Below are 23,851 nucleotides of genomic sequence, written 5' to 3'. Positions count from 1 at the left end.
CTTTTTTTTTCTTTTTTCTTTTTTTTTTGGTTTTTTGAGACAGGGTTTCTCTGTGGTTTTGGAGCCTGTCCTGGAACTAGCTCTTGTAGACCAGGCTGGTTTCGAACTCACAGAGATCCGCCTGCCTCTGCCTCCCGAGTGCTGGGATTAAAGGCGTGCGCCACCACCGCCCGGCCCGAGAAGATTTCTTATTTTAATAACTTAGGCAAATATTCACTGAATAATGTTCCGGCAGCCACTGTGCAGCCTCCGGCACAATTAGGAAGGTGTGGTTTGGCCTCAAGGAACTTGAGGTCTAGTTAGAAGAGTCAGAATCGGAGTTCCTGGACTTGTGTCAACCACCTGTCAACCCCGCGCGTCTCACCTGCCTTAGGCCGCTTCCTCCTTCGAGCTCACCTTAGTGGGCTTGCTGTACAGGTCTCCACTCGGGGACAAGCCCACTCATCTTTGTCACTGTGGTTCCACAGTGCGCTAGCAGACCATTATGTGGGGCCTGAGCATGTTCAATCCAGCTGATACTATGTTTCTCTACACTGATTTTGAGGTTTATGCTCAGAATAGATTTTCTTCAGCCATCCAGATACGGGAACTGGGGTGAGCCAGCATGCTGAACTAGAATAACCTTATCTTACTGTGTGGGAGTTGATACTGTAAGTGGTAGTCCCTGTGAGAACAGAGGTTCTTATCTGGGTGTCACGGTGCACCTGGAGTGCATGGGGGTGACTGAGGCAGGAGATCACTGGAGCCTAGCAGTTGGAGACCATTCTGAGAGCAGTGAGACCTGTCTCTAAACAAGAAATATACATTAAAGTGTATGTGCTCTCCATACAACCACACAGTCAGCATAGCTACAGTGATATTAAAAAGTGTACTTGGAGATTTAGGCAAGTGCAGTGCCCTGAGTTCTACCTCACTTGGGGTGTGTGTGTGTGTGTGTGTGTGTGTGTGTGTGTGTGTTGTGCTGGGAACTTTCATGTAGGGCCTCAATGCTTGCTAGGCAAGTATTCTACCCCTGATCTAGATCCTCATCCCAGATAGAAAATTTTCATAGCTAGCATTTGCTCATGGACATAAATGAATATGTTTATGCAAATAGGAAATCTTGATGGAGAAGTAGAAACTATATAAAAATGAAACCAGGTATGGAGGAGTACATGTTTCTAATCCTAGTGCTTTGGAAGCTGAGCCAGTAATTTGTGGTCAACCTATACTAAGTAAGTGAACCTCCCAATAAATAAAATAATCCAAGTCAAGCTTGATATATGGGCATTAAAGTGATTACCTGTAATCCTAACGTGTGAGGTACAGGCAGCAAGATTGTAGATTCAAGGAGCTATGCTATTTAAAAAAAAGTTCATTTAGAACTGAAAATTAAGTCAGGTAATTCAAAACCAGGGGCTGTCAAGATAGTTCAGTGGAGAAAGTGCTTGCCACTCGAGCCTGGTGAGCTGAGTTCAGTTTCTGGAATCTCCAGGCAATAGAGAATTGGCCTCACAGGGTTGTCCTCCACTCTCCATAGTATACCGTGCTCCTGTGCATGTGTGCACTTGAACACAAACCACACGGAAAGATTCGTAGGTCAGACGTAACAGCGAAGAAACAGAAGTCTGGAGTAACAAAGGTGAAAAACATTGATTATTCCATATGATTGTCATTCATATTACAGAACAGTTTTCTAAAGTTTATACTCTAGATGTCTTAGGATGCCCTCTGAGTTACCTAACCTAAGACTTCTGGGTAGAGTATCCTTTTAACATTTTTTTTTAGTCCATGTGTGTGTACTAATGTTGACTTGTGTGTACAAATACATACCACAGTACACATACAGAGGGCAGAAGACAACTTTTGGGTCCTGGGGATTGAACTAAGGACATCAGACTGGCAAGGCAGTCTCCTTTACCAATAGAGACATCTGGAAGCTCAGCATTTAACTGTATTACATAGCTGAGAAGTCCATGCTGGCCAGAACTATGACAAAGACTTGCAAGCTTTGGGGAACTCTGAGGCCACTGGGGAAGACGCCTGACAAATGGGAACCATTAAGACGCTTGTGAAAAGTGAAGCCATCTCCAGCATAGTTACCTGTGTCGAGAGGAATCCTATCCCCTAGTCTAACTATTATGCTCCTGGTACCCTGTGTGTAGCCCAGATTTGGAAAGAGTTTTTTCAGTCTTTCAAACCAAGGTCACAGTTCCTTAAAACAGTCAGACTAATGTGATATTTCTTAATAATTGGGGCATGGTGTGATCAAATGGTAAATTGTACGGCATTATCATCTTGAGAGTGTCTATGTGCATGTGTCCAAGAAAGGAACTTGTTTGCTCAGCCTTCTGAGAAGGGGCTGGATGGAGCAGGGTGTAGCCTCTGGGCCTTTTGGTTGCTGAGCTCTAAGGTCATCTGGATCTGGACAGCTCCTGCTGTTTTTCCTGCTCTGAGCCAGAGCTCAGCCTCTCCTCACCTCTCTCAGCTTTGGAGAGTCATTTCCACTAATTCTCCAGCCAGGGGTTTTGCTTTGAAGCCTGTTGGGGGCTTCAGCACCTACCCTTCCTCCCTCTCCTTGGCTCTTCCTCTCCCTGCCTCCCTCTTTCTTGTTCTGTGATTTGGAACCTTCATTGAGGAGCATTATACATGCACAGAGGGACACAACCATACATAAGCTGCCTGATGAGTCATTGCACCATGGCACCAGCACAGATAGATGACGTTCTCATGGCTTGGTCTTTATGCTTGCTTCTGTTTGTCTTTTCTCTCAAAACACTCAGCTTAAGAAATTAATTGTAGCTGAGCAGTGGTGGTGGCACACGCCTTTAATCCCAACACTTGGGAGGCGGAGGCAAGAAGATCTCTGTGAGTTCCTGGACAGCCAGAGCTATTATATAAAACTCTGACTCGAAAAGCCAAAGAGAGAGAGAAGAAAAGAAATTAAAAGAATTAATTGTAGCCCTGTGTGGTGTTGCACACCTGTAATCCTAGCTCTTGGGAGGTAGAGGTAGGAGAATTGCTATAAGTCTGAAGTTGATTTATATAATGGCCAGCTGGAGCTGCGCAGTGAAGGCCTCTCTAGAAATAAGTATAGAAAAAAATTATAACATTAGGTTTCATAACCAATATTTCTATTCCTTCCTGTTTTTGTATGTGTGATGTGTGCATATCTGTATACAGATGAGGTCAAAGGGCGATGTCAGGCATCTTGCTCTGGAACTAGGGCTGACGGGATTCTTTTGTCTTGGCCTCCGTCAACACTAGGATTATATGTGCTCAGGCAGCAATGCCATCCTTTTCCCTTCCTCCCTCCCTCCCTTCCTTCCTTTTTCTTTTTTTGGTGTATGTGCGAGCTCGTGTGCGCATGTGTTCGCGTGTACTGGGAACTTCAACTAAGTCCTCGTGCTTGAATAGCAATGGCACCTTCTCCCCAGCTCATCACCAACGTTTCTAAGACATCAGCAGAATAGATGATGGGGTGCTAGGGAGATGGCATAGTGAGTGAAGTGGATGTCCAGACTTGTGTTTGGATCTCCATCACCTACATAAAAGTCATACATGGCAGTGCACACCTGTAAGCCCCAGTCTAGGCAAATGGGCAAGCTCCATGTCTGGTGAACTGTCTGAAAAATGAATAAAAGTAGAGCATAGTAAAGTTCAGTCAACTTCAGCCTCTGCTGTCTACACACACTCATGCTGAGGACACTGTTGGTCGACATCCAAAAGTGTTCCGTAGACTTGTGTCTGCCACACATCTAGATATACATGCGAAGTGTATATGTGCGTATGTGATAGATAGAATTGTTCTCTCTTTCTCTCTCTCTCCGTGTGTGTGTGTGTGTGTGTGTGTGTGTGTGTGTGTGTGTGTTTGGCTGTTCAAGTCACAGTGCAGAATCTGAAAGTCACAGCAGCCTTGGCCTGAGTCCTAACTCAGCTGGGCAGGGCACTAGAGTTGCTGCACAGGTTGCTGCCATTCTCCCCATACTGCCAAGTCAGTGACTGTACTCCCCCCCCCCCCCCTTATTCTTTTTGGTTGTCTGGTTGACTTTGTTTTGGCTTTGAACTCACAGAGACCCTCCTGTCTCTGCTTCCCAATGCTGGCAGGGATTAAAGGCCTGTAGCACCACACCCGACCCCCAACTGGTTCTTGCAGCAGAGGGAATCAGAGTAAAATAATAGAATAGTAGTAATAATAGTAGAATAATCAGAGTAGAATAACTGCCTTGGAGCAGTTCTGAACTAAGGACTTTCTTGCTGGGGGACAGCCCCAGGCGCCAGGTCTGTGAGCAGCAAGGCAGCCCTTGAGCTCTCTGTCCAGGAGGGAGGGAGGGAGGAGGAGGGAAGGAAGAGACCTTGCAGAACGCCTGGAAGACTGGAAGATAAGCTGGCAGCTGGGACAAAGCCCCCCCCCCCCCCCCGACCCAAAGACAGGCTTTACTTTGATTTATAATATAGTGTCTTCTTTTGAAATAGGATCTGACTGTATAGTGGGTCCATGCTGTCCTCAAACTCACAGCAGTCCTCCTGTCTCTGAGTGCTGGAATTAGATGCATGAGCCATGAGACCCTTCTTACACAGTGCACTCCCCCCCCCCCATGTGTTGTTGAGAACACGCAAGGGCCACTGTGCACAAGTCAGAGAAGAGCCTCAGGTGTTGGTTCTTGCCTTCCCTGTTGTTTTGAGGCTGCAGAGTTTGTAGTTTTCCCATCGGGCTCACTGGATTCTGACCTGGGGATTCTGTCTCCCGCTTCTCTGGCTGTCGAATGCTGGATTGCACAGGCTCATGCTGCTCTGTCTAGCTTTTTTTGTGTCTTTTGGGGATTCAAACTCAGGTCTTCACACTTGTGTGGCAAGCATTTTTACCCTTTATCCCCTGACCCATCCCAAGTTCCCTCTTTGTCTTCCTCCTTCCCACTCCCACCTCCCACCCCCCCCCCCCCCCCCGCTTTTTCCTCATTTTTAAATTTGTTCTTTTGAGATAGTACCTCACCCTGGGGCCCAGACCTGCTTATCTTCAGCCACCAGGACTCTGGTTATAGGCAAGAGCCACCATGCCCGGGTAGATTGCTTTCAGTTACTTTTATTTATAAAATCTGTGTTTTAAACTTAAACTGTGGAGGTCCCTGGCTTGCACTCCCTAAGCTTTATGGGGATTAAGCCCTAGCATGAGTTTCTTTCTCTTTTTAAAAATGGAATCATTTTGGCTCAATTAACATGAGTTTCCATGTGGCAAATTATAGCAGTAATAGTCAGATAACAATCTCATTTGTATGCAGAATTTTGTCTTTTTAAACAGGGTTTATAAGATTTAGGTTTATTTTTATGTACATGAGTGTTTTGCTTGTATGCTGCATGACTGTTGCCCGTGGAAGCCAGAAAAGGGTGTTGAAACCCCTGGAACTAGAGTTATAGATGATTGTTAGCACCGTGTGGGTCCAGGGTGCACCTCACCCCCAGGCCCTGGCCCATCCCCAAGCCCCCCCGACATAAACATGGTAGAGTAAATATTGCAGGCTTTGCGGCGCCCGTAGTCTCTGTCACAGCTACTTCCTGTGCTGATGCATGATGCAGACAGCATCCCTGAACGTGTGCCTGCATTCTGGTGAATCTTTATACGAGAAGAACTGGTCGTTGACTTGCAAGCCAGAGCTGCTGATTCCTCATGGCTCAGTTTCAGGGAAATACATGTCCATTTGCAGGAGATGGAGATGCTGCTGCCCATGATGGTTTACACCTGTGATCCCGGTCCTATAAGACAAAGACAGGAGGATCAGTTCAGGACCAGCTTGAACAATTTAATGAGACTCTGTCTCAAAATAAAAAAAAAAAATTGAGTACTGGGGATGAAGCTTGGGAGTGGGATGCTTGCCCGAGGTGTGCAGGGCCCCGGGTTCAGTCTCCAGTACCTACAGAAGGGAGAAAGGAAGAGGAATCCTATCAGGGGGTTGTCCCCCTGCTTTTTGTGGATGCTTGTCAAGGGGAGACTTCCTCAGGATGATGCATCTCACCTTTCTCCCTTTCAGACACAGGACCAGGACCTCAGCACAATTTCACCAGCAATCATCTTTGAATCAATGTTCCAGAACTCAGATGACCCTGCGGTTCAGGATGACCCTCTGCAGACAGGTGTGCTTTCACCTTCGCCCTTGACCAATTCCCCGGGTGCACGGGGAAGGTCTCCTTTTCAGTCTCTTGTTGGATTTCTGTGGACATTTTTCCTTCTAGTGTACTGCTCTGTTCATGAGTGGGTGGGATCCGCAAATCTGACATGTAGGTAACACCGCTGGAATGGAATGTCTGTACAATACAGCTTTCCAGGACCAGATGTCTTCTGACTAATCATGCCAGAAAGCTTGCCTCTTCTCTTTGCAGAAGAACCACAGGGTACTTTTGTTCTGGTTACATTTACTTAGTCTTTATAAAGTGTGCTTGATCAGGAAGCCAGTCCAGCTAGCCCATAAAGACTGTGTTTGTGGTGCCTATGAAGCTTGGGGCGTGGATACATGTTTCTTCTTTTCCTTGCCAGCTGCCTTGATCGAGAGTTTTAATGGTGATGCAGAGTCAGTCAGTGACATCCCACCGCCTGCAGGAAACTCGGCGTCTTTATCTCTTCCGCTTGTCCTGCAGCCTGGCATCTCTGAGCCACCCCAGCCTTTGCTGCCAGCCTCAGCTCCGTCCGCTCCTCCACCTGCTCCCTCCCTAGGACCTGGTTCCCAGCCGGCTGCATTTGGCAGCACCCCTGCTCTCTTGCAACCTCCAGAAGTGCCTGTTCCCCACAGCACACAGTTTGCTGCTAATCATCAAGAGTTTCTTCCGCACCCCCAGGCGCCACCCCAGACCATCGTACCAGGACTTTCTGTTGTTGCCGGGGCTCCTGCATCAGCAGCAGTGGCATCAGCTGTGGCAGCACCAGCCCCACCACAAAGTACTACTGAGCCCTTGCCTGCTATGGTCCGAACTCTGCCCCTGGGTGCCAACTCTGTCCTAACTAACAATCCTACCATAACCATCACCCCAACTCCCAACACGGCAATCCTGCAGTCCAGCCTAGTCATGGGAGAGCAGAACTTACAGTGGATATTGAATGGTGCCACCAGTTCACCACAAAACCAAGAACAAATTGTAAGTATCACCCATAAGCACACCCAGTGGGATGAAGTGTGTGTAGCAGACACAGCCCTTCCCTCCTTTCTTTTCTCTAGTAGTAATGGGGATTGAACCTTCACACGCGCAAGGCAAGTGCTCTACCATTGAGAGATCCTCAGCCTTCAGTCTTTTATTTCAAAGGGGAAATGGCTAGCTTCTCTGTCTTGAAACATGTATCCATGTAGCTATTCCCCCCAGTAAAGTGTTGCAGATCCTGGGGAATAGATCAGTATATAAGATAAAGATGAAGGGGCTGAAGAGATGGCTCAGAGGTTAAGAGCAGTAGCTGTTCTCCCAGAGGTCCTGAGTTCAATTCCCAGCAACCACATGGTGACTCACAACCATCTGTAATGAGGTCTGGTGCCCTCTTCTGGCCTGCAGGCATACACACAGACAGAATATTGTATACATAATAAATAAATATTTAAAAAAAAGATAAAGATGAAGAAAAATAATTTCAAAGTTGACCTAGTGAAAACATCTGAATAAATATTCCCTCTAAAGCTAATCACATCATCTGTGCCATCAGGCACGCCCAGCCTGTGGCCTGTGGGCTGCTTGTGTCCCAGGATAGCAGTGAGTTTGGCTCAGCACTAGCGACCACATCATTACCCTGTAACGACCCCAAAGGCCCAGGAAGTGTCCAGGCAGTAGATCTGTTTATTTTCTTCTTTTCTTTTTGCAATACAAGGGATTAGACTCATTGCCATACACATGCTGGGCTAATGCCCACCACCAAGCACACCCCAGGCCCCAGGGTACTTTTCTTTTCTTTTTTTTTTTTAAAGATTTATTTATTATGTATACAACTTTCTGCCTCCACACGCCAGAAGAGGGCGCCAGATCTCTTTACAGATGGTTTGGAGCCACCATGTGGTTGCTGGGAATTGAACTCAGGACCTCTGGAAGAGCAGACAGTGCTCTTAACCACTGAGCCATCTCCCCAGCCCCCGCCAGGGTACTTTTCTAAGAATGCATTTGGTTTTGACTCTGGAAGTCACTTGACCATCATGTCAGTGTGCTGTGAGAGCCTAGTATTTGCCAGATTCTGTGCAGGAGGATACAGAGAAATGAAAGGCGTGATTTATTTAAGATGTACATTCAAGTAAAGAGACTAAAATATATTAATATTACCAATGGGCAAAGAGCCCAATAATACCAGCAGTGAAGCAAAACAAAACAAAGCCCTTTCGCTGAGCTCTTACTGTATGTGAAAGGAGTGACCATACACTCTGTTTCTTGTTGAGAGGGGGCACGTGTGGAGCGCAGAGGACAACTTATGGGAGATATTTCTTGGTAGCAGATGTTTCTACCTACTAAGCTTTTTGGTTATTTGTTTTTAGATAGGGTCTCTCTACAGAGCCCTGGCTGTCCAGGAACTCACTCTGTAGACCAGGCTGGTGTTGAACCCACAGAGCTCTGCCTGCCTCTGCCTCCTGAGTGCTGGGATTAAAGGCATGGGCCACCACACCAGGGTCCACTAAACTCTCTTACCAGCCCTCTTTTAGTCTTTTCCAGTTTCATTTTTAGTTTTTGTGTATGAATGTGTTGTCTGTATGCCTGTCCACCTCGTGCTAGCCTGGTGCCCTCAGAAGCCATAATAGAGTGACTAGCCCACACAAGGCAAGGTGGAGCCTGTCCCCAGCGCTGTGCTACCTCTGGAGCGTTCAGACACTCAGAAGCTGGCATGGTCACACAGGTCAAGTGGGCCTTGAGCCATGGCTAGGAATTGGGTGGGAAGTGGGAGGAACTACAGAGGGAAATTTGTGCGTGGGTTTAAACAAACTGGAGAGTAAGTTTAGAAATGGCGTGGCGACACCTGTGGATGAGATGATCAGGGTCACTGGAATGGCTTTCCAGTGTTCTCTCCCATCTGCCGGCTTAGAGTCTGCACTGTTTTTCTGGATCTGCCCTTGGGAGCTGTTAAAGCAAATGTCATTCTTTGCCCATGTGAATCGTTTACATATATTTCACTATGGGCCTCATACCTATAATCCCTTTGCTCAGGAGGTATAGGCAAGAGAACTAAGTTTAAGGCCAACCTGGGCTATAAAGCCAGATCCTGTGTCTCCACCCTCCCCAACTAAAAAGTAAAGAAAAAAGGGGTGGTGGGGGAGGACCGGACACTTGTGTCTCCCATCTCTTCTTTTTTGCCCCCTGTGCTGGGTCTAGACTGTGCCCGTGCCCTGCTACTGGGCTGCCTTCCTCTGCCGTCCATCATTCTGTCTCATGGTTCTGTTTACATCTTAGCTAGAAGTCAGGTTCTTCCCAGACTCTTAGTGGAGCACGGATGGTGTGTCTTAAAGTAGGATTAAAACAAAGCCCCTTTAAGACAAGAATACAAAAATACTTTTGAAAATTGTTTTTATGTGTGGGGGTATTTTGCTTGCATGTATGTGTGTGTACCACCTGTGTGCAGTGCCTGTGGAGGCCAGAAGAGGGCACCTGGAACTAGAAATAGAGACTGCCATGTAGATGCTACTATGTAGGTGCTGGGAATTGAACTCTGGTCTCTAGAAGAGCAACCAATGCTCTCAAATGCTGAGCTCTAACCCCCAGCAACCCTTAATATATTAGGAAGTAAAATGAGATTCTAGTACAAGATTTTTTTTGTTTGTTTCATTTTTTGAGATGAGGAATATTACATTAGGTCTGGTCTCAAACTGACTATGAACCAAGACTGGCCTTGAACTCCTGAGTGCTGTGTACCTCTGCACAGTTTGTGGTCTTTATAGGAACACCACAAAAGCTGATGTGTACTGTCTGCTCCAAGCTGCGTGTTCTCATTCATCTTCAGCAGCCTTTGAGACTCTTCAGTTAGCTTCCCAGCCTTTATAGGAAACCGGGGCTCTAATGACTCAAGTCATGTGGCTGCAGTCCCAGCATGGGAGGTAGAGGCAGGTGGATTGCAGATTTGTGGCAGGCCGGGCTACACAGTGAGAGCTTGTTCCATAAGACAAAACAAAAACAAATGAAAAAGTCCATTCATTTGCCTGGACGTGAATCTGGTTTAGCCAAGTCCAAGACCCACAGCGGAACTCTCCTGAGACTTCGGAGTCCTGTGTGTTTATTATAGACAGCCTTAACCTGCCCTGGGTGGTCAGCCTAGACCCCGAGGGGTCAAAAGGAACTTTCCAACTTTCACTACAGAATTGGGATGGGCAAAGCTAGCCCAGAACTCCCTCTAAGAAGGCCATCGCTTGAGAAAAGCAACCTCGGAGGAGTCTTTGGACAAATTCAATCCACTGGACTAGGCAGCTGGGAGACAGCCAAGTAATGGGGACAAAGCTGGCCTATAATGCCAGCATGGAATGTCAAACAGTACAGTGACCTCATCTCAGTGCACAAACAAAACACCCTTCAGTACAGAAATGCCTCAACACTGAGGGTTTTATATCTTCCTGGGGGACCACTGCATCTGGGGCGGCTTGGGAGCCTTGGGTGGCCGCCATATTGGAGTGGCCATAGTGTGATTTTGTTGTATTGTGTTTTCCTCAGCAGCAAGCATCGAAAGTCGAGCAGGTGTATTTCACCACTGCAGTGCCAGTAGCCAGTAGCACAGGTATGTCATGCCACAGCGTTAAAGCCACGATCTACAGACTCTTTGTCCTTGCTTCAGTTTTTAAGGGTTTTTAAATCGTGAAACAGCCTTAAGCTGACATTACTTTGTTTACTGAGTAAACATGTTCTCATGGTGACCAGAAGCCAGTGTGCTGCTGGTGAGATGTGGGCTCCGTTCCATTTCCCCAGTCCAAGTGCGTTCCCTGTGATGGAGCTTGAGCTTGTAAGTGGAACCAGGGGAAAACGGCTAAATCACAGCTAATGCTAAAGAGGGCAGTTGTTAATTCACGGGGCTCTTTTTTAATTACAGTAAGCAGCAGCAGCAGCAGCATCTGGGTCAGGGACTTAGCAGAGCTGAAAGGTCTTTCATTTGAGTGCAGTTTCCTTTTTCTCTTTTGCTGGTACTGGGTCCTGAACCCAGCAGCTTATGCCTGCTAGTCAAACTTTCTACTGCTGAGCTGTATCCCTCGGCTAGATCTTTCATTTGGAACTTTTTCATGTATTAAACCCAGAACCAGGCATGGTGGTGCATGCCTGTCCTGCCAGCACTGTGGGGCTAAGGCAGGAGGATTGAGAGAATTCAGTTCCAGGTTAGCCTGAGCCGTGTAGTGAATTCTAGTCCGCTCTGGTAAAAACCTGCTGTGGCAGGTACACTGACATAATTAAGGGGGTAAAATAAAGGTAAAAGGAAGGAAAGATAAAAATTGGGACCTAACCAGGCCTTGGTGGCACACATCTTTAATCCCAGCACTCAGGAGGCAGAGGCAGGCGGATCTCTGTGAGTTCGAGGCCAGCCAGGGCTACAAAGAGAAACGGTTTCAAAAACAAAAACGTTGGGGCCCAAAGAGATTCATTGACTCTCCCAGGATTGTAAGTGAACTTACAAGAGAGATCTCTGAGCACCTTGTTCCCACCCTATGTCTTCTTAATAGCCTTCAGCTCTGTTGTACACAGAACCTGGCTAAGTACAGAGCCTATGTGTGCATAGTACACATGAAAGTGAATTGAGAATGGATATAGAGCACATGTGTGCACAGTTCACATGAGCCAGGCAGTGGTAGCACACGCCTTTAATCCCAGCACTCGGGAAACAGAGACAGGAGGAGGATCTCTGAGTTCCAGGACAGGCTCCAAAGCTACAGAGAAACCCTGTCTCGAAAAACCAAAACAAACAAAAAATACACGACCGTGAAATGAGAATGGATACAGAGCACATGTGTGCATCATACACATGAACGTGAACCGAGAACAGATGTGAATGTTGCACATACCAGGCTGGCTGTGGAAGAAAGCAGTTGACACCTCCCGTATGTCAGCCATGGTCCTAAGGAGCTGAGCAGGTCCTGTTCAGTGTGGAGAGGGTGCAGAAGGCAAGCAGCAATGCCGTGCATTTGCCTGGCGCTCAGCACTGGCTGTCGCTGATCTGTCACAGCCTTCAGGGAACACCACCTGGGGCAGGAAGAAAGCAGAGAGTCAGCTGGACCTTGAAAGATGAGAATAATTCTTCCAAAGAACAGCACTGTCTGCCCCGCCAGTTTAGGCAAAGGGACGAGCCCAGAGTATGCCGACAAGAAGAGACGCATTTGCTATGGCCTACACAGATGGGCACCAGAGAGGGACAGGGTGCATCCTAGATTGTGTGGGTGGCTCTTCTAAGAAAGGAGCATCATAAAGGGATGGGGGAGCACCTGACAGGCTTTTTCCCTGAGGAAGAACCTGATCCATTTTAAAGCATAGCAAAACCCAAAGTATGGCATCTTGCCTGCCTATCCTGCCTGGTCTCGGTAGCATTCAGTTCTTCCCAGTCCATACTCCCCCTCCCATCTTGCCTCTGCTCCTCTCTCGCCTCTCCCACAGGGAGCTCTGTCCAGCAGATCGGCCTCAGTGTTCCTGTGATCATCATCAAGCAAGAGGAGGCCTGTCAGTGTCAGTGTGCCTGCAGGGACTCTGCCAAGGAGCGGGCAGCCGGCCGGAGAAAGGGCTGTTCTTCCCCACCCCCTCCAGAGCTGAGCCCCCAGCCTCCTGATGGGCCCAACCTGCAGCTGCCACCCTAGACTTCTCCCTCACCCTTGCCCCCCTCATCCTCCTCCACTGGACCCTCTTCCTGTGAGCAAAGCAGACAGGCTGAGGCTCCTCAGACCCTCCGAAGTGTTAAGTGCCATGGACGTGTCAGAGTTCCTGTCCCTCACAGCCTGGACGCCTCGTCCAATCCAGTTCCGAGCGAAGCACTACTGCAGGGTAGAGGAGACAGCCTGACCAGCAGCTGCTCGGGGGACGGGCCTGTGCGCGCCCCTTCAGGAACAGGGTGAGCAGGAAGTAGCGGGTGTGATGCTGCCATCATGGGGTCAGAAATTGGAAGGATGAAGAAATCTGCCATCTGAAAGCCTCACCTTTCAGACATATTTTCTTTACTCATATCCCAGGAACATCCATTTTAAGGAACTGATCTTTGGAGGAAAACAAAAACAAAAAAAGAAAAAAAAGCTAAGTTATAAGTGGACTGTCTGGCTGCACTGTGTGTCACTTTTGCTTATTGTTCTGTGAACTTGGAAACTAAGGTTACGTGTGCATAAAAGTTGTAAATGAACGGGTGTGGTTTCCATCAATTTGGTGCTGCCCATCACTGCACTGGGGTCCTTGTGGATGGGCAGGAAGTGCAGTGTGCTGCGTGTTGCTCCTCCCTCTCTGTCTTTTTGAATCTGAGGTGACGTCTCTCTGGAGGGCCAGACCACTGTTCTGTGGAAGCGGTCAGTGGCAAGGGCAGGTGAGAGTTGTGAGCTAGACAGGGTGAGATTGTTGTGTTGTTGGCGCTTTGTTTCTGTGGAGCTTGGAGGAGATGCAGAGGGACCTGTCCTGTATCCTGCTCAGTCCAAGCGAGCAGCATCAGGCCCCTGGCCATGGTGATGTGGTGGTTCTGCAGGGCCCTGAGGCAATTTGACAGCTCTGTTGATCCTAGCTAGAGCTGGCTCTAGCAAAGCCAAGTCCTTGCCTTCTGGGCTCTTCCCATTTCTCCGTGCTTGTCAGGGCTAGAAGTTTGGACTGCATCGCTCCTAAGGAAGCGCCCTATTTTATCCATAGTGAATGCAGGGCTGATGGCCAGTGGCTGCCAGGGTCTGCCGCCTCAGAGCAGGAGGGCCGCTTCTCCTGAGAAGGTACAGAGCGAAGGGGGTTGGATGAAGTAGTAGGTGGTACCCAGGTCTAGCCAGGCTTTTGTTTATCCCCTCCCATCTCCATCCTCACATCTCTAGATTTTGCATACAGCCTCACACAGTGCAAACAAGGATGTGATTTCTAAACAAAAAGGGATAAAAACAAAAACGATGATCTTCTACTCAGGGTAAAACAAAAATTCCCCTTCCACCAAAAAGCCTGAAGCTTGCAGTCAGTTACCTCATTTGGAATGTTTCATTAAGTTGTGTTCTAGGATTTTTTTATTAGTGTATAGAATTGTGTCCATCTACCTGCCTTTGGCTCCAGGTTCCTGCCTCTTCAAATATAGTATAATCCATAGGAAAACGGGAGCGTCTGTCCTTCAGCTTGGAAAGCTCAGTGGCCAGGCTGGGGTCTGGAGGTCTCGGCCTCCTTCCCGGAGCAAGGTCCAGAGCCCAGACAAGATGAGAGCTGTGTAGGTTGCCCTCCTGCAGCCCGTCAGGATGGTGTCCTTTCAGAAGGCCCTTGTCTAGAGGCAAGATATTTCAGGACAACTGACCAAGGGAGTCATGGCAGCGGTAAGGGGAAGACGGGTGCAGCCAACCAGGAAGCTTTGCGTCAGGCCCTTGATGTTTCTGACTTCTGAGGAGAGCAGTGAGAGGGACGCCATGGGGTTCTGGTTCGCTGGGAGCTGACATAGGAAAGGAGCCCAGGGAGGATGTGTGGAAGGTTGTAATGGTTTAAATAAGGCTTCTTGGTTAGCTCAGGCTGTACTCTTAATGATCCCTTCCTGGGTCACTGGCTTTTCGCTCTCCACAGTTGCGGGTATGGAAGAAGCATTTAAGCAGTGTTAAGGCTGACATGTTTCCAGCTGCAAGAGTTAAGTATTTGTCTTTGTGGGTGGCTGTAGAACATAAGAGACTCTCAGCTCCAAATAGCTTTTGGAAATTGAGGAATGTGCTTAAAAACCAGTAGTTGTGCAGGGCCAGGTGTATTCCGCGGACTAGCCAGCCTTCCCTGCCAGGCCGTGCCAGCTCTCCTCCCAGAAGCCCAGCTTCTAATGCCAAGAACCCTGGCTAGACTAGAGCCAGAAAGCCCCTTCCTGGAGAGTGGTTTCTCAGGGGAATGAACTTAGGGTAAGGCCAAACAGAGTGGATTCTGGCAGGTGGAGGTAAGCCTTTTTTTTCCTCTCATGGCAGCCTTCACCATTGTCACCCTATAGAGCACACCTGGGCTACCACTAGCATCTCCAGTTTAGCCCCTTCCAAGACACTAGTCCACAACAAGGGTGGAGAGTGGACCTGGTGGATTTAAGAGGTAGTCAGGTAATCTTGGTCCCGACAAACTGCCTTATAAATGTGGTCCTTCCCAGACAGGAGGGCAAGGCTGAGCAGGGTCTGGCCAACCTCCTGGGGCAGCACTAGTTTGGTGACCGAAGTTGTGCCATTTATTGGCTTACTCCAGTTTAGAAGATCATTGGTACAGCGCTAAGGAGAGGCCTTGAGATGTGGGAACCTCTCTAGGTAGAAGGCAAGGGGACTTCCCTTTGCTTCCAGAGAGTCAATACATGGGAAAAGGTGGTTTTCTAAGTCAGGGCAGTGGACTGATGGGGTAATGGAGGTAGATGAGGTTTTCCTGAGGCTTTGTATGATGCTGAATGTGTCCAGAGGGACAAATTTGCAGAACCTCATATTGGTATATTAAAGAAATAATAAAATAAAAGCACTTTAGGTTACTTTATCTTTAACCCAATTGCTGCAATTTCTGTTGTGTATGTATATATATACATATATATATACTTCCCACAAAGTTTTATTTTTTGCTCATAATAAAAAGTTGAGGTGTGAAAAGAAAAGCACTTACTTTGGTGCAATATATGCGTAGCTTGAGAGTTGTAATCCCATGTGGCCCTGGCCCAGCCTGTTTTTCCGTCAGCCCTGTGCTGAAGCTGTCCATAGGGAAACACTTCTGCATCTCAGCAGCTGCTCAATCTATGCAAGCCTATGTGAGTCCCGGGCGCCCCCCTCAGGCCCTCCGCGGAACTGCTGCATCTGTTTTCTGACTGTTGAGCCCCCTTTCTACCACTTCTTGGTCCCCCTGCTGTCTTTCCCCTCTTCACCATGTCAAAATGATTCCTGAAAGGGACAGGTTGTTCCCAGGTAAAGATCCGGCACCTTCTAGACTTTCATATCTGTAATCACATCCATTGAAGGTAACGGCTTCTCCAGTGTCACTGAAACTATTGATTGTGGAACTGCACCGCTATTGCTCGTTTACAACTTCTTTTTCTACACCCCCAATCAGAAATATGTTGGAAGAAAGGAATGGGCAATACAAGCCACTACCTGAGTTGGCTCAAAGCAGACTGTGGGCTTCCTCAAATCCCGTCATAAGGCCGCTGCTAGTCTCCCTCACGGGTCCCACCTCATCTTAAATCCCAGCTGAAGATGAGAGGCATTTTAAAACCCTTCAGCCAGAGCAAGATTTCCCTGCAGTCTGCAAGCGGGTCTGCTGTGACATAGCTGGGAAATCGTCCATCTCCTATTTGGGGTGGAAGGCGTTCAATCACAAAGCCAGATAATACATATTTCTGATTGGTCAATCTGTTTGGCCTGTTTCTGGAATATTCTTGGGGCAAAGATAAAAGGGTCTTGTTTCTTAGGCCCCTGCTCTTGGGAGGTTGATGATTAGCCTGGGCATTTCTCACTGTTACTCCTGGTGGCGAGAGGGCTTCTTGGTCTGCACTGAAAACATGAGTTATTGCATCTGTCAAGGGATATTATAGTACAAGTGGGGTTTAAAAACCATGCATTGTTCCTTTGGTGGTGGCCTACTGGGCCAAAAATAAGTGATAATGTCACGTCGCTTTCTCAACAATGCAGTTTCTACTTTTTTTACAGGAAATTTTTTCGTAAAACTTTTTTCCACCAAAACCTAGGGTGTTTTTGCAATATCCATATTGCCCTCGTGGTGCCAAGTCAGAGGCTCGTCTGTCCTGGCCTCATGTGTTCTCAGGCCTCCCAAGGGCTGTTAGATTCAACAGTCTGCATCTTTTGTTGTGCTTTGAAGAAAATGTCACTGAGGTTGGAGTTGCAGGCAACTATTCCCTGTTCCTGTGAACTCACCCTAGTTCCAGTTCAGGGAGGGTGGCTGGAAACAGGCTTTTCTGGCTCAGACCTAGCCCGAAAAGGCCACAAATTCTCTTTTCTAACACACACTAAATCATTGGCCAGTGGTCTTGGTGACAAGTTTTTAAGTCCCAAATAGTTTTATTTGGATTATGTAAAAGTATCAAATTTATTTTAAATGTAAAACATGGGAACAATGGACTTCCACTGAGCGATATGAAAACGTTACAGGTTCAGTACTTCCAAAGGAAGAAACTTCCAAACCCAAAAAAGAAATACGAATTTGTATTTTTGAAGAATGTGAAATAATGGTGTTTGCTTAATTGCTCATTTTGTATAAACTTAATATTGTACTTTAAAATATCTGCTATGAAGTGAAAATTTAACTTTTTGGAATTGAAAAAGCAATATTAAATACTAATGAAATCTTAATTAAATGCTTATTTAAATCTGGTAGTACCTGTGGCATTACTTTCCATCCCTGTCCCTGGGTGACATTCTCAACCTCACTCCCCACTGCCCAGCCATCAAGTCTTGGGGGGGGGGGACAGAAAGGAAAGGCCGGTCACCAGGAGTCTGCAGGTTTCCTTTTAATCAATACTCTGCTGAAGTGTTTTATGGGGCCGGGAGCCCCCAAAGCATGAAATGAACATGTAATACCACCTGGAACCCCCAAAGCAGGCCAGACCACTCTGGCCAGCACTGCTGGCCTGCCGGAGTCCGAGTACTCCAGACTGGATATTCGCTGGCTACATTTCAAAACACAGTCCTGCCTTCAGCCAGGACGACGAGGAGTGAACCCAGCTGCTAGTAGAGTTGCCATCCCAGGCTGAGGGCCAAGTACCAGCAACTGCCAGTTAAGACTGACCCCTTTAGTGAAGGGAGTTGGTCAGAGTCCAGCCACCGGCCCTGGAAAGGGACAGAAGTCAGGGTGCCCGGCTAGGAAATGGTCAAGGCTCCGCAGCTCCATCGCCAGCATCCTTTGGAAGGCCACCTCTGGCGGATACAGCTGACTGGGGCGACGCTCCGGACTTGGCTGAACCGTTCTAGTTGAGACAGAAAAGGGGGTTAATGAGCCTGGGAGGAAAGGCCTTAGGTTAGGCCCCACAAGGATAAGGCCACTTGGCATCTCGACAATACCGTACTTTTTCAAAACCTCACCCAGATCAAAGGAGGTTAAGTGTGGAGCGGTGGGGATGCGCTTCCACCCTCTTCCTCTGGGACGGGGACGAGCTTGGCCGGTGTAGTCAGTGAGGAGACCCCACCTCCCCAGGCCCAGCCCGGAATGGACACTGACCCCGCCACCAGCCGGCTCCGGACGCCGGCGGCCCAGCTGCCGCAGCATCTCCTCGCAGGCGGCGATGGTGTCCAGGAGCTGCCGCTGCCGCTGCTCCACGGCGTCCAGCAGCTGCTGGGCGCGCTCATCCCGGGGCGGCTGCGGGGGTGGCCTCCCGCCGAGCCCCAGCCCCGCCTTCCCGCGGTCCACGCCGGCAGCCTCCCTGCCCGGGAGAGAGACGGCGTCAGGGCCGGCGCAGGGAGGCGCGAGGTCGCGGCCCCAGCACCAGCCCCCCGCCCCGCGGGCCCGCTCTCACCCCCGTGACCAGCCTGCGCCCGGGCCCCACTCCATCGCAGCCCGACCACCCACCCGCCTGCCGACCGCCCCCGCCCCGGCGCCGCGCGAGGGCTCAGCTAAGCTGCGCCCCGCCCCGTCCCCACCGGTCTCCTTCAAGTCGTCTGGGGGTCGCGGTCCCTTTAAGCTGCCCGGCGCGGAGGCGGGGCCGAGCCTCGGGGACCGGAAGTTGGGCGCGTGCGTCACTTCCTCCCGGAAGCGGGTCTGGGCGGATGTCTACTGCGCGTCCGTGTGCGGGGCTGAGGGCCGCGGTGGCGGCCGGCATGGGGCTGAGCGACGGGCCAGCAGGCTCTGGCCGCAGCTGCCGCCTTCTACGCCCGCCCGCGCCGGCTCCGGCGGTGCCGGGGGCCCGGCTGTTGCGGCTTCCGGAGAGCGGGGCCGTGCAGGCCGCAAGCCCCGAGCGCTCCGGTTGGACCGAGGCGCTGCGGGCCGCCGTGGCCGAGCTGCGCGCCGGCGCCGTGGTGGCGGTCCCAACTGACACGCTGTATGGTCTGGCCTGCTCGGCGAGCTGCTCGGCGGCCCTGGGCTGCGTCTATCGCCTCAAGGGCCGCAGCGAGGCCAAGCCGCTGGCCGTGTGCCTGGGCCGCGTGGCCGACGTCTACAGGTGAGGCCGCCCCGACCCGGCCCCACTGGAGGCGGCACCGCGGGAGGGGTTTCCGGTGACAGGCTTGGGAGACTGAGGCGCCGAGCGCGGGAGGGGCTTGTCCTGGCTCACTGAGGAATCCGGAACTGGAAATGTGTTGGGAGCGCTTAACGCGTGCCAGGCTCCGCAGTCGACAGCGCGCTAATCGCGGCGCTGAACTGGGCGAGCATGGCACTGTTCCCTCGGTGCCCTTGTGATGTACGGAGGGGGAGTCCCGCGGGAAGAAGGAATCGCCGCCACAGTTTGGGAGTATGACGATAAAATAGTTCGAGGTTCTGTTCATGATGTCACGGCGTTGTGGGCATTGTCGCCGAGACAGGCGTGTGGACTTCAAGCCCGGGCTACTTCTCTGGCGTTCTGCCTTGTGCCAGAGCTCTAAGGAAGTAGGGGGGCAGGCAGATCTCATTGTACGCCCCCAGGAGCCCCTTCCCGCATCTGCCTTCAGTCCAGGAGAGGTTCATCCGGGTGATATGGAGTAGGTTTGTGCTCTTTTGCCTCTAGGTACTGCCAGGTGAGGGTACCCAAGGAGCTCCTGGAGGACCTGTTGCCAGGACCAGTGACCCTGGTGATGCAGCGCTCCGGGGAGCTCAACAAAGACCTGAACCCCTTTACTCCTGTGAGTCACAGTCGCTTTTCCTGTGATCTGACTCAGATGCATGCAGGCCCCTGAAGCCTTCCTCACGCTCCCTTCTCTTGCTTCACAGCTGGTTGGCATCCGGATCCCTAACCACGCCTTCATGCAGGACTTGGCCCAAATGTTTGGGGGACCAATTGCACTCACCAGTGCCAACCTCAGCTCCCACGCCAGTTCTCTGAGTGTTGAGGTGAGAATTGGCCCCAGTGGGCTAAACTGCTGTTTCCTCAGAACCAGTAAGACTGCACTCGGATTGCATGGCCGAAATTGGGCCTTTGGTGCAACAGTAAGAAGGCTACCCATGTGGTATGGTTTAGGGAGGACATCCAGATGAAAGAATATTGGAAGGGCCAGGTGGTGCATACTTGTAGTGCCAGCACTAAGGCCAAGGCAAGAAAATCTTTTTGTTTTTGTTGTGTTTCGTGATAGGAGCTGTAGTAATAAGGGCGGCGGGGCTGCGTCCCCAGCACCCCGGCTGCCTGCTCGGCTAGCTTATGCCCCGAAATAACAACACACAAACTGTATTCATTTAAACACTGCTTGGCCCATTCTCTTCTAGGCTAATTCTCACATATTAATTTAGCCCATTTCTAATCATCTGTGTGTAGCAGCACCCCAAGGTGTGCTTACCGGGGAGATTCTAGCCTAGTCCATCCTGGGTCGGAGCTTCATCCCGGGAGCGGGGCATGGCTTCCCGAGAGAGCTGTCGAGACTGAGCTCACTTCCTCTTCCTCCCAGCGTTCTGTTCTGTTTACTCCTCCCACCTATCCTCTAACCAATAAAATGGGCCAGGGCAGTTCCTTTATTAGCCAATGACCTTCCTCCATCAAGGAGCTGTCCTCGAACCCGAACTCTGCCTGCTTCTGCTGGTATTACAGGCATGCACCACCACTACCTGTGTAGATGAAGACTACTTTTGTTTCATGGCCACCCAGACCCAGATAATCACACAGAAACTATATTAATTATAACACTGTTCGGCCAACGGCTCAGGCATATTCCTAGTTAGCTCTTGCATCTTAAAATTAACCTTGTATTACCATGTGGCTGTGATGTTACCTCATTTTCTACGTCTTGTTTCCCCCGGGACTGGTCGGCATCTCCCTGATTCAGCCTTCTTTCTCCCTGCATTCAGTTTAGTTTTTCTACCCAGCTATATTATGCCCTGCCATAGGCCAAAGCAGCTTCTTTATTAATCATTGGTAATAAAACACATTCACAGCATACAGAGGGGAATCCCATATCACTTTTTGAATTTTTAATGATTTCTTTTATATGCATTGGTGTTTTGCCTGCATGTATGTCTGTGTGAAGATGTCAGATTGGAACTGGAGTTACAGACAGTTGTGAACTGCCTTGTGGGTGCTGGGAATTGAACTGTGGTCCTCTGGAAGAACAGCCAGTGCTCTTAAAAGATGCTGGGGGGTGGTAACTCACACCTTTAATCCCAGCACTTGGGAGACAGAGGCAGGTAGGTGGATTTCTTTGAGTTCAAGACCAACCTGGTCTACAGAGCAAGTTCTAGAACTTCATAGAGAAACCCTGTCTCAAAAAACAAAAGTAGAAAAGGTTATAGGAAGTAAAGACAGCTTTGTGAGGGGAGGAGTTGTCAGACACTCGATACCAGTGCTGGGGGCTCTGCAACATTTGTTCTCTGTCACAGCCATTAAATGACAGTCTTTTTGCCAGTTCTTTTCAGAGTGGGACAGTGTTTTTAAGACAGGGTCTTACTATGTAGCCCTTGAACTCCTTATATAGAACCGCTGACTTTGAACTGCCTTTGCTTCCCAAGTGTTGGAATTAAAGGCTTAGGGCAGGGTCTTACGACTGTGGCTCGTGCTGCCATTGAACTCAGGACCCTTAGGCCTCCTCATTTTGGAATCTATGCCAGCACACCTGGACTCACCTAATACCTACTGTCCTATCTCTACTTGCCAGGTAGGCCTAAGATAAGATCATCTTAATCCTGTCTTGGCTATGTGGTTTAGAACAAATGAGCAAAAAGAAACTGCTCTGTTTTTACAGCCTCTAAGTTAGGTGCAGTTAAGTGATGGGGGACTTGGAAATGCAGTTCTACTTTATTTGCTCTTGGTATCTGTACAGTAGGGAGCCAGATGGGGATGCTTCCAGAGGAGAGGGTGGTTCTTACCTTTCACCAACCATGGGCTAGCACAGTCATTGTTTATTTATAACTGGTATTTATGATTGCCCTATCATCAAGACCCAGGCCTAACTGCAGTAGAGACTCTTCACTGGGGGCAGAAAGACTCCAGCTCATTTAATAGCATGGCCCAAGAACTGAGTGCTGGTGACATGGGTTTGCAGAGTCCACCCTGTTTTCTTCATTCTCTGAGCTGATTGACTTCTGTTGAGGTCCAGGATCTGGCTGCTAGAGCTGGAAAGACCGTTGATAGTCACCTCGGCTGGCTCTCACTTTAGGAATCTAGATGAAATGATTTCATGTATCATACAGAGATGATGGAAAGTCCAAGGTTAAAGCCCACATCTCTAGGCTCAAACCCAGCATACCACTTATTGGACCTAAGCCTCTACAGCCTCTGTAGTACTGGGATTTCCTTTTGGTACATTAAGATTCTTTTTATGTAAGGTGTAACTTGTAAGGGGGTTGCAGACTGGATGCTAATTGTGCCCTTGACATAGCTAAGCATAATTAAGAGCTTTCTCCTCTGATTAGAGGAAGATGCCTGAATTTAAATGTGAGCCATGTGTGCAGGATGACAATATGGCCATGCCCTTCTTTTTAGGAGTTCCAAGACCTCTGGCCTCATTTGTCCCTGGTCATTGATGGGGGACCAATTGGAGATAGTCAGAGCCCCGAGTGCCGCCTCGGCTCTACTGTGGTTGACTTATCTGTGCCTGGAAAGTTTACCATTATTCGCCCGGGCTGGTAAGGCTCTTTCCTGTGCCACGGGGGTTTGTGAAGGAAGTTGGAGAAAGAGGAGCTTTAATGTACCGAGTTGATTCCCAGCTTGCATTGTTTGAGGGCGGGGAGGCAGTGAGGAGGCTGGGACTAAATTTGCTGCTATGGCGGGCTTTTTAGGGTTCAAGTTTGATGAACAGGGCATAGGACAGTAATCTTTATTGGCTACTCTTCAGACTGGTGGGCTCAATGCCATGAGAAGTCAGACTGTAACTGCCTTCTGTGTCTTCCTCAGTGCTCTGGAAAACACTACAACCATCCTTCAACAGAAATATGGGCTGCTCCCTTCACAGGGGTCCTGCTCATGAAGATTGGGAAGATCCGAGGATCATGCTGTGGATACTATGTGTCTGCTAACTGGTTAGCAAGGCCTCATTGGCAGAGGCTCCTGGAGCTACACATGTAGCCTGGCTATTTAGGGAACATCTCTCTCTCTGAACACTATAGGCCAGGAGCTGCAGGTTGAGCCTTGTAGGTTCTTATATCAACCAAAAATTGAACAAAGGTAAGAACATTCTTAGAAGCCTGGCAGTGGTGGCACATGCCTTTAATCCCAGCACTTGGGAGGCAGAGGCAGGCGGATCTCTGTGAGTTCGAGGCCAGCCTGCTCTACAAGAGCTAGTTCCAGGACAGGCTCCAAAGGTACAGAGAAACCCTGTCTCAGGGGGAAAAGAAAAAAAGAACATTCTTAGATCGGCCTTACTATTTTGAGACCTTTAAAAGTCAAAAGTAAATTGAGAACAGAATTAGAATGTATTAAGAGCTTGTTTCTGGTGACAGTGGCACTTCATGTTGAGCCAGCTAGAAGCACTAGTGTGTTCTAGAAGTCTCAGGACCAATGCAGGAAAGTCCAAGAGCCCAAGACAGCTTTCCTGGGTACCAGAGAGATCATTTTAGGGAAACTATCTTGGGGGGGTCCCAAGTGAAATAATACTGGAAAATAAAATCTTGACTGTTCAGCCAGTGACTTTCTTATTTATTGATAAAATAAATTATATAGTTCTGTGTATAATTTATTTAACTTCATTTTTACTCA

At 49.1% G+C, this 23,851-nt stretch overlaps 3 protein-coding genes across 5 annotated transcripts in view; 2 read left to right on the top strand and 1 right to left on the bottom strand.

Annotated features, from left to right (window-relative positions):
• Window positions 1-17,423, top strand: part of Mtf1 (metal regulatory transcription factor 1) — a 47,302-nt gene extending 29,879 nt beyond the window's left edge. The window contains exons 8-11 of one of the 2 annotated variants that reach the window (XM_041652093.1): window positions 6,006-6,108; window positions 6,509-7,104; window positions 10,630-10,690; window positions 12,547-17,423. In XM_041652093.1, the coding sequence (XP_041508027.1) occupies window positions 6,006-6,108; window positions 6,509-7,104; window positions 10,630-10,690; window positions 12,547-12,743 (957 nt within the window). In that variant the 3' untranslated portion in view covers window positions 12,744-17,423. Of the gene's footprint in view, window positions 1-6,005; window positions 6,109-6,508; window positions 7,105-10,626; window positions 10,691-12,546 lie in introns of both variants that reach the window. The other variant, XM_041652091.1, reaches the window with a different exon arrangement.
• A 121-nt stretch (window positions 17,424-17,544) lies between these two features.
• CUNH1orf122 (chromosome unknown C1orf122 homolog) lies at window positions 17,545-18,678 on the bottom strand. The gene is made up of 3 exons (XM_041652098.1): window positions 18,560-18,678; window positions 18,265-18,466; window positions 17,545-18,013 (listed from the first exon to the last, which is right to left on the bottom strand). Exons 1-3 carry the CDS (start codon window positions 18,592-18,594, stop codon window positions 17,918-17,920), a joined length of 333 nt encoding a protein of 110 aa, XP_041508032.1. The 5' UTR covers window positions 18,595-18,678; the 3' UTR covers window positions 17,545-17,917.
• Window positions 18,679-18,684: 6 nt separating this feature from the next.
• Window positions 18,685-23,774, top strand: Yrdc (yrdC N6-threonylcarbamoyltransferase domain containing). 2 transcript variants are annotated; one of them, XM_041652096.1, is made up of 5 exons: window positions 18,685-19,201; window positions 19,742-19,856; window positions 19,945-20,064; window positions 22,640-22,782; window positions 23,051-23,774. In XM_041652096.1, the coding sequence occupies exons 1-5, from the start codon at window positions 18,810-18,812 to the stop codon at window positions 23,121-23,123; spliced, it is 843 nt and encodes a 280-aa protein (XP_041508030.1). In that variant the 5' UTR covers window positions 18,685-18,809; the 3' UTR covers window positions 23,124-23,774. The 2 variants fall into 2 exon arrangements, with proteins under 2 accessions (XP_041508030.1, XP_041508031.1); XM_041652097.1 differs by lacking the exon at window positions 22,640-22,782.
• Window positions 23,775-23,851: the final 77 nt, after the last annotated feature.

This window comes from Microtus oregoni, unplaced genomic scaffold (genome assembly GCF_018167655.1).
Source record: "Microtus oregoni isolate MIOR12 unplaced genomic scaffold, Mior012 000005F_ref0000423, whole genome shotgun sequence".
Classification (NCBI taxonomy): Eukaryota; Metazoa; Chordata; class Mammalia; order Rodentia; family Cricetidae; genus Microtus; species Microtus oregoni.
The sequence above is the reverse complement of the archived record's forward strand: the minus strand, read 5'-3'. Positions and strand labels throughout refer to the sequence as shown.

What these genes read in the sequence shown, in the direction of transcription:
- CUNH1orf122 (XM_041652098.1), bottom strand. Translation starts at nt 18,594, where the DNA reads ATGGAGTGGGGCCCGGGCGCAGGCTGGTCACGGGG. An exon ending in GGCGCAGGCTGGTCACGGGG is followed by an intron (nt 18,467 to 18,559) that starts GTGAGAGCGGGC and finishes TCTCCCGGGCAG; the next exon opens with GGAGGCTGCCGGCGTGGACC. An exon ending in CGGAGCCGGCTGGTGGCGGG is followed by an intron (nt 18,014 to 18,264) that starts GTCAGTGTCCAT and finishes TGTCTCAACTAG; the next exon opens with AACGGTTCAGCCAAGTCCGG.
- Yrdc (XM_041652096.1), top strand. Translation starts at nt 18,810, where the DNA reads ATGTCTACTGCGCGTCCGTGTGCGGGGCTGAGGGCCGCGGTGGCGGCC. An exon ending in CGCGTGGCCGACGTCTACAG is followed by an intron (nt 19,202 to 19,741) that starts GTGAGGCCGCCC and finishes TTTTGCCTCTAG; the next exon opens with GTACTGCCAGGTGAGGGTAC. An exon ending in ACCTGAACCCCTTTACTCCT is followed by an intron (nt 19,857 to 19,944) that starts GTGAGTCACAGT and finishes CTTGCTTCACAG; the next exon opens with CTGGTTGGCATCCGGATCCC.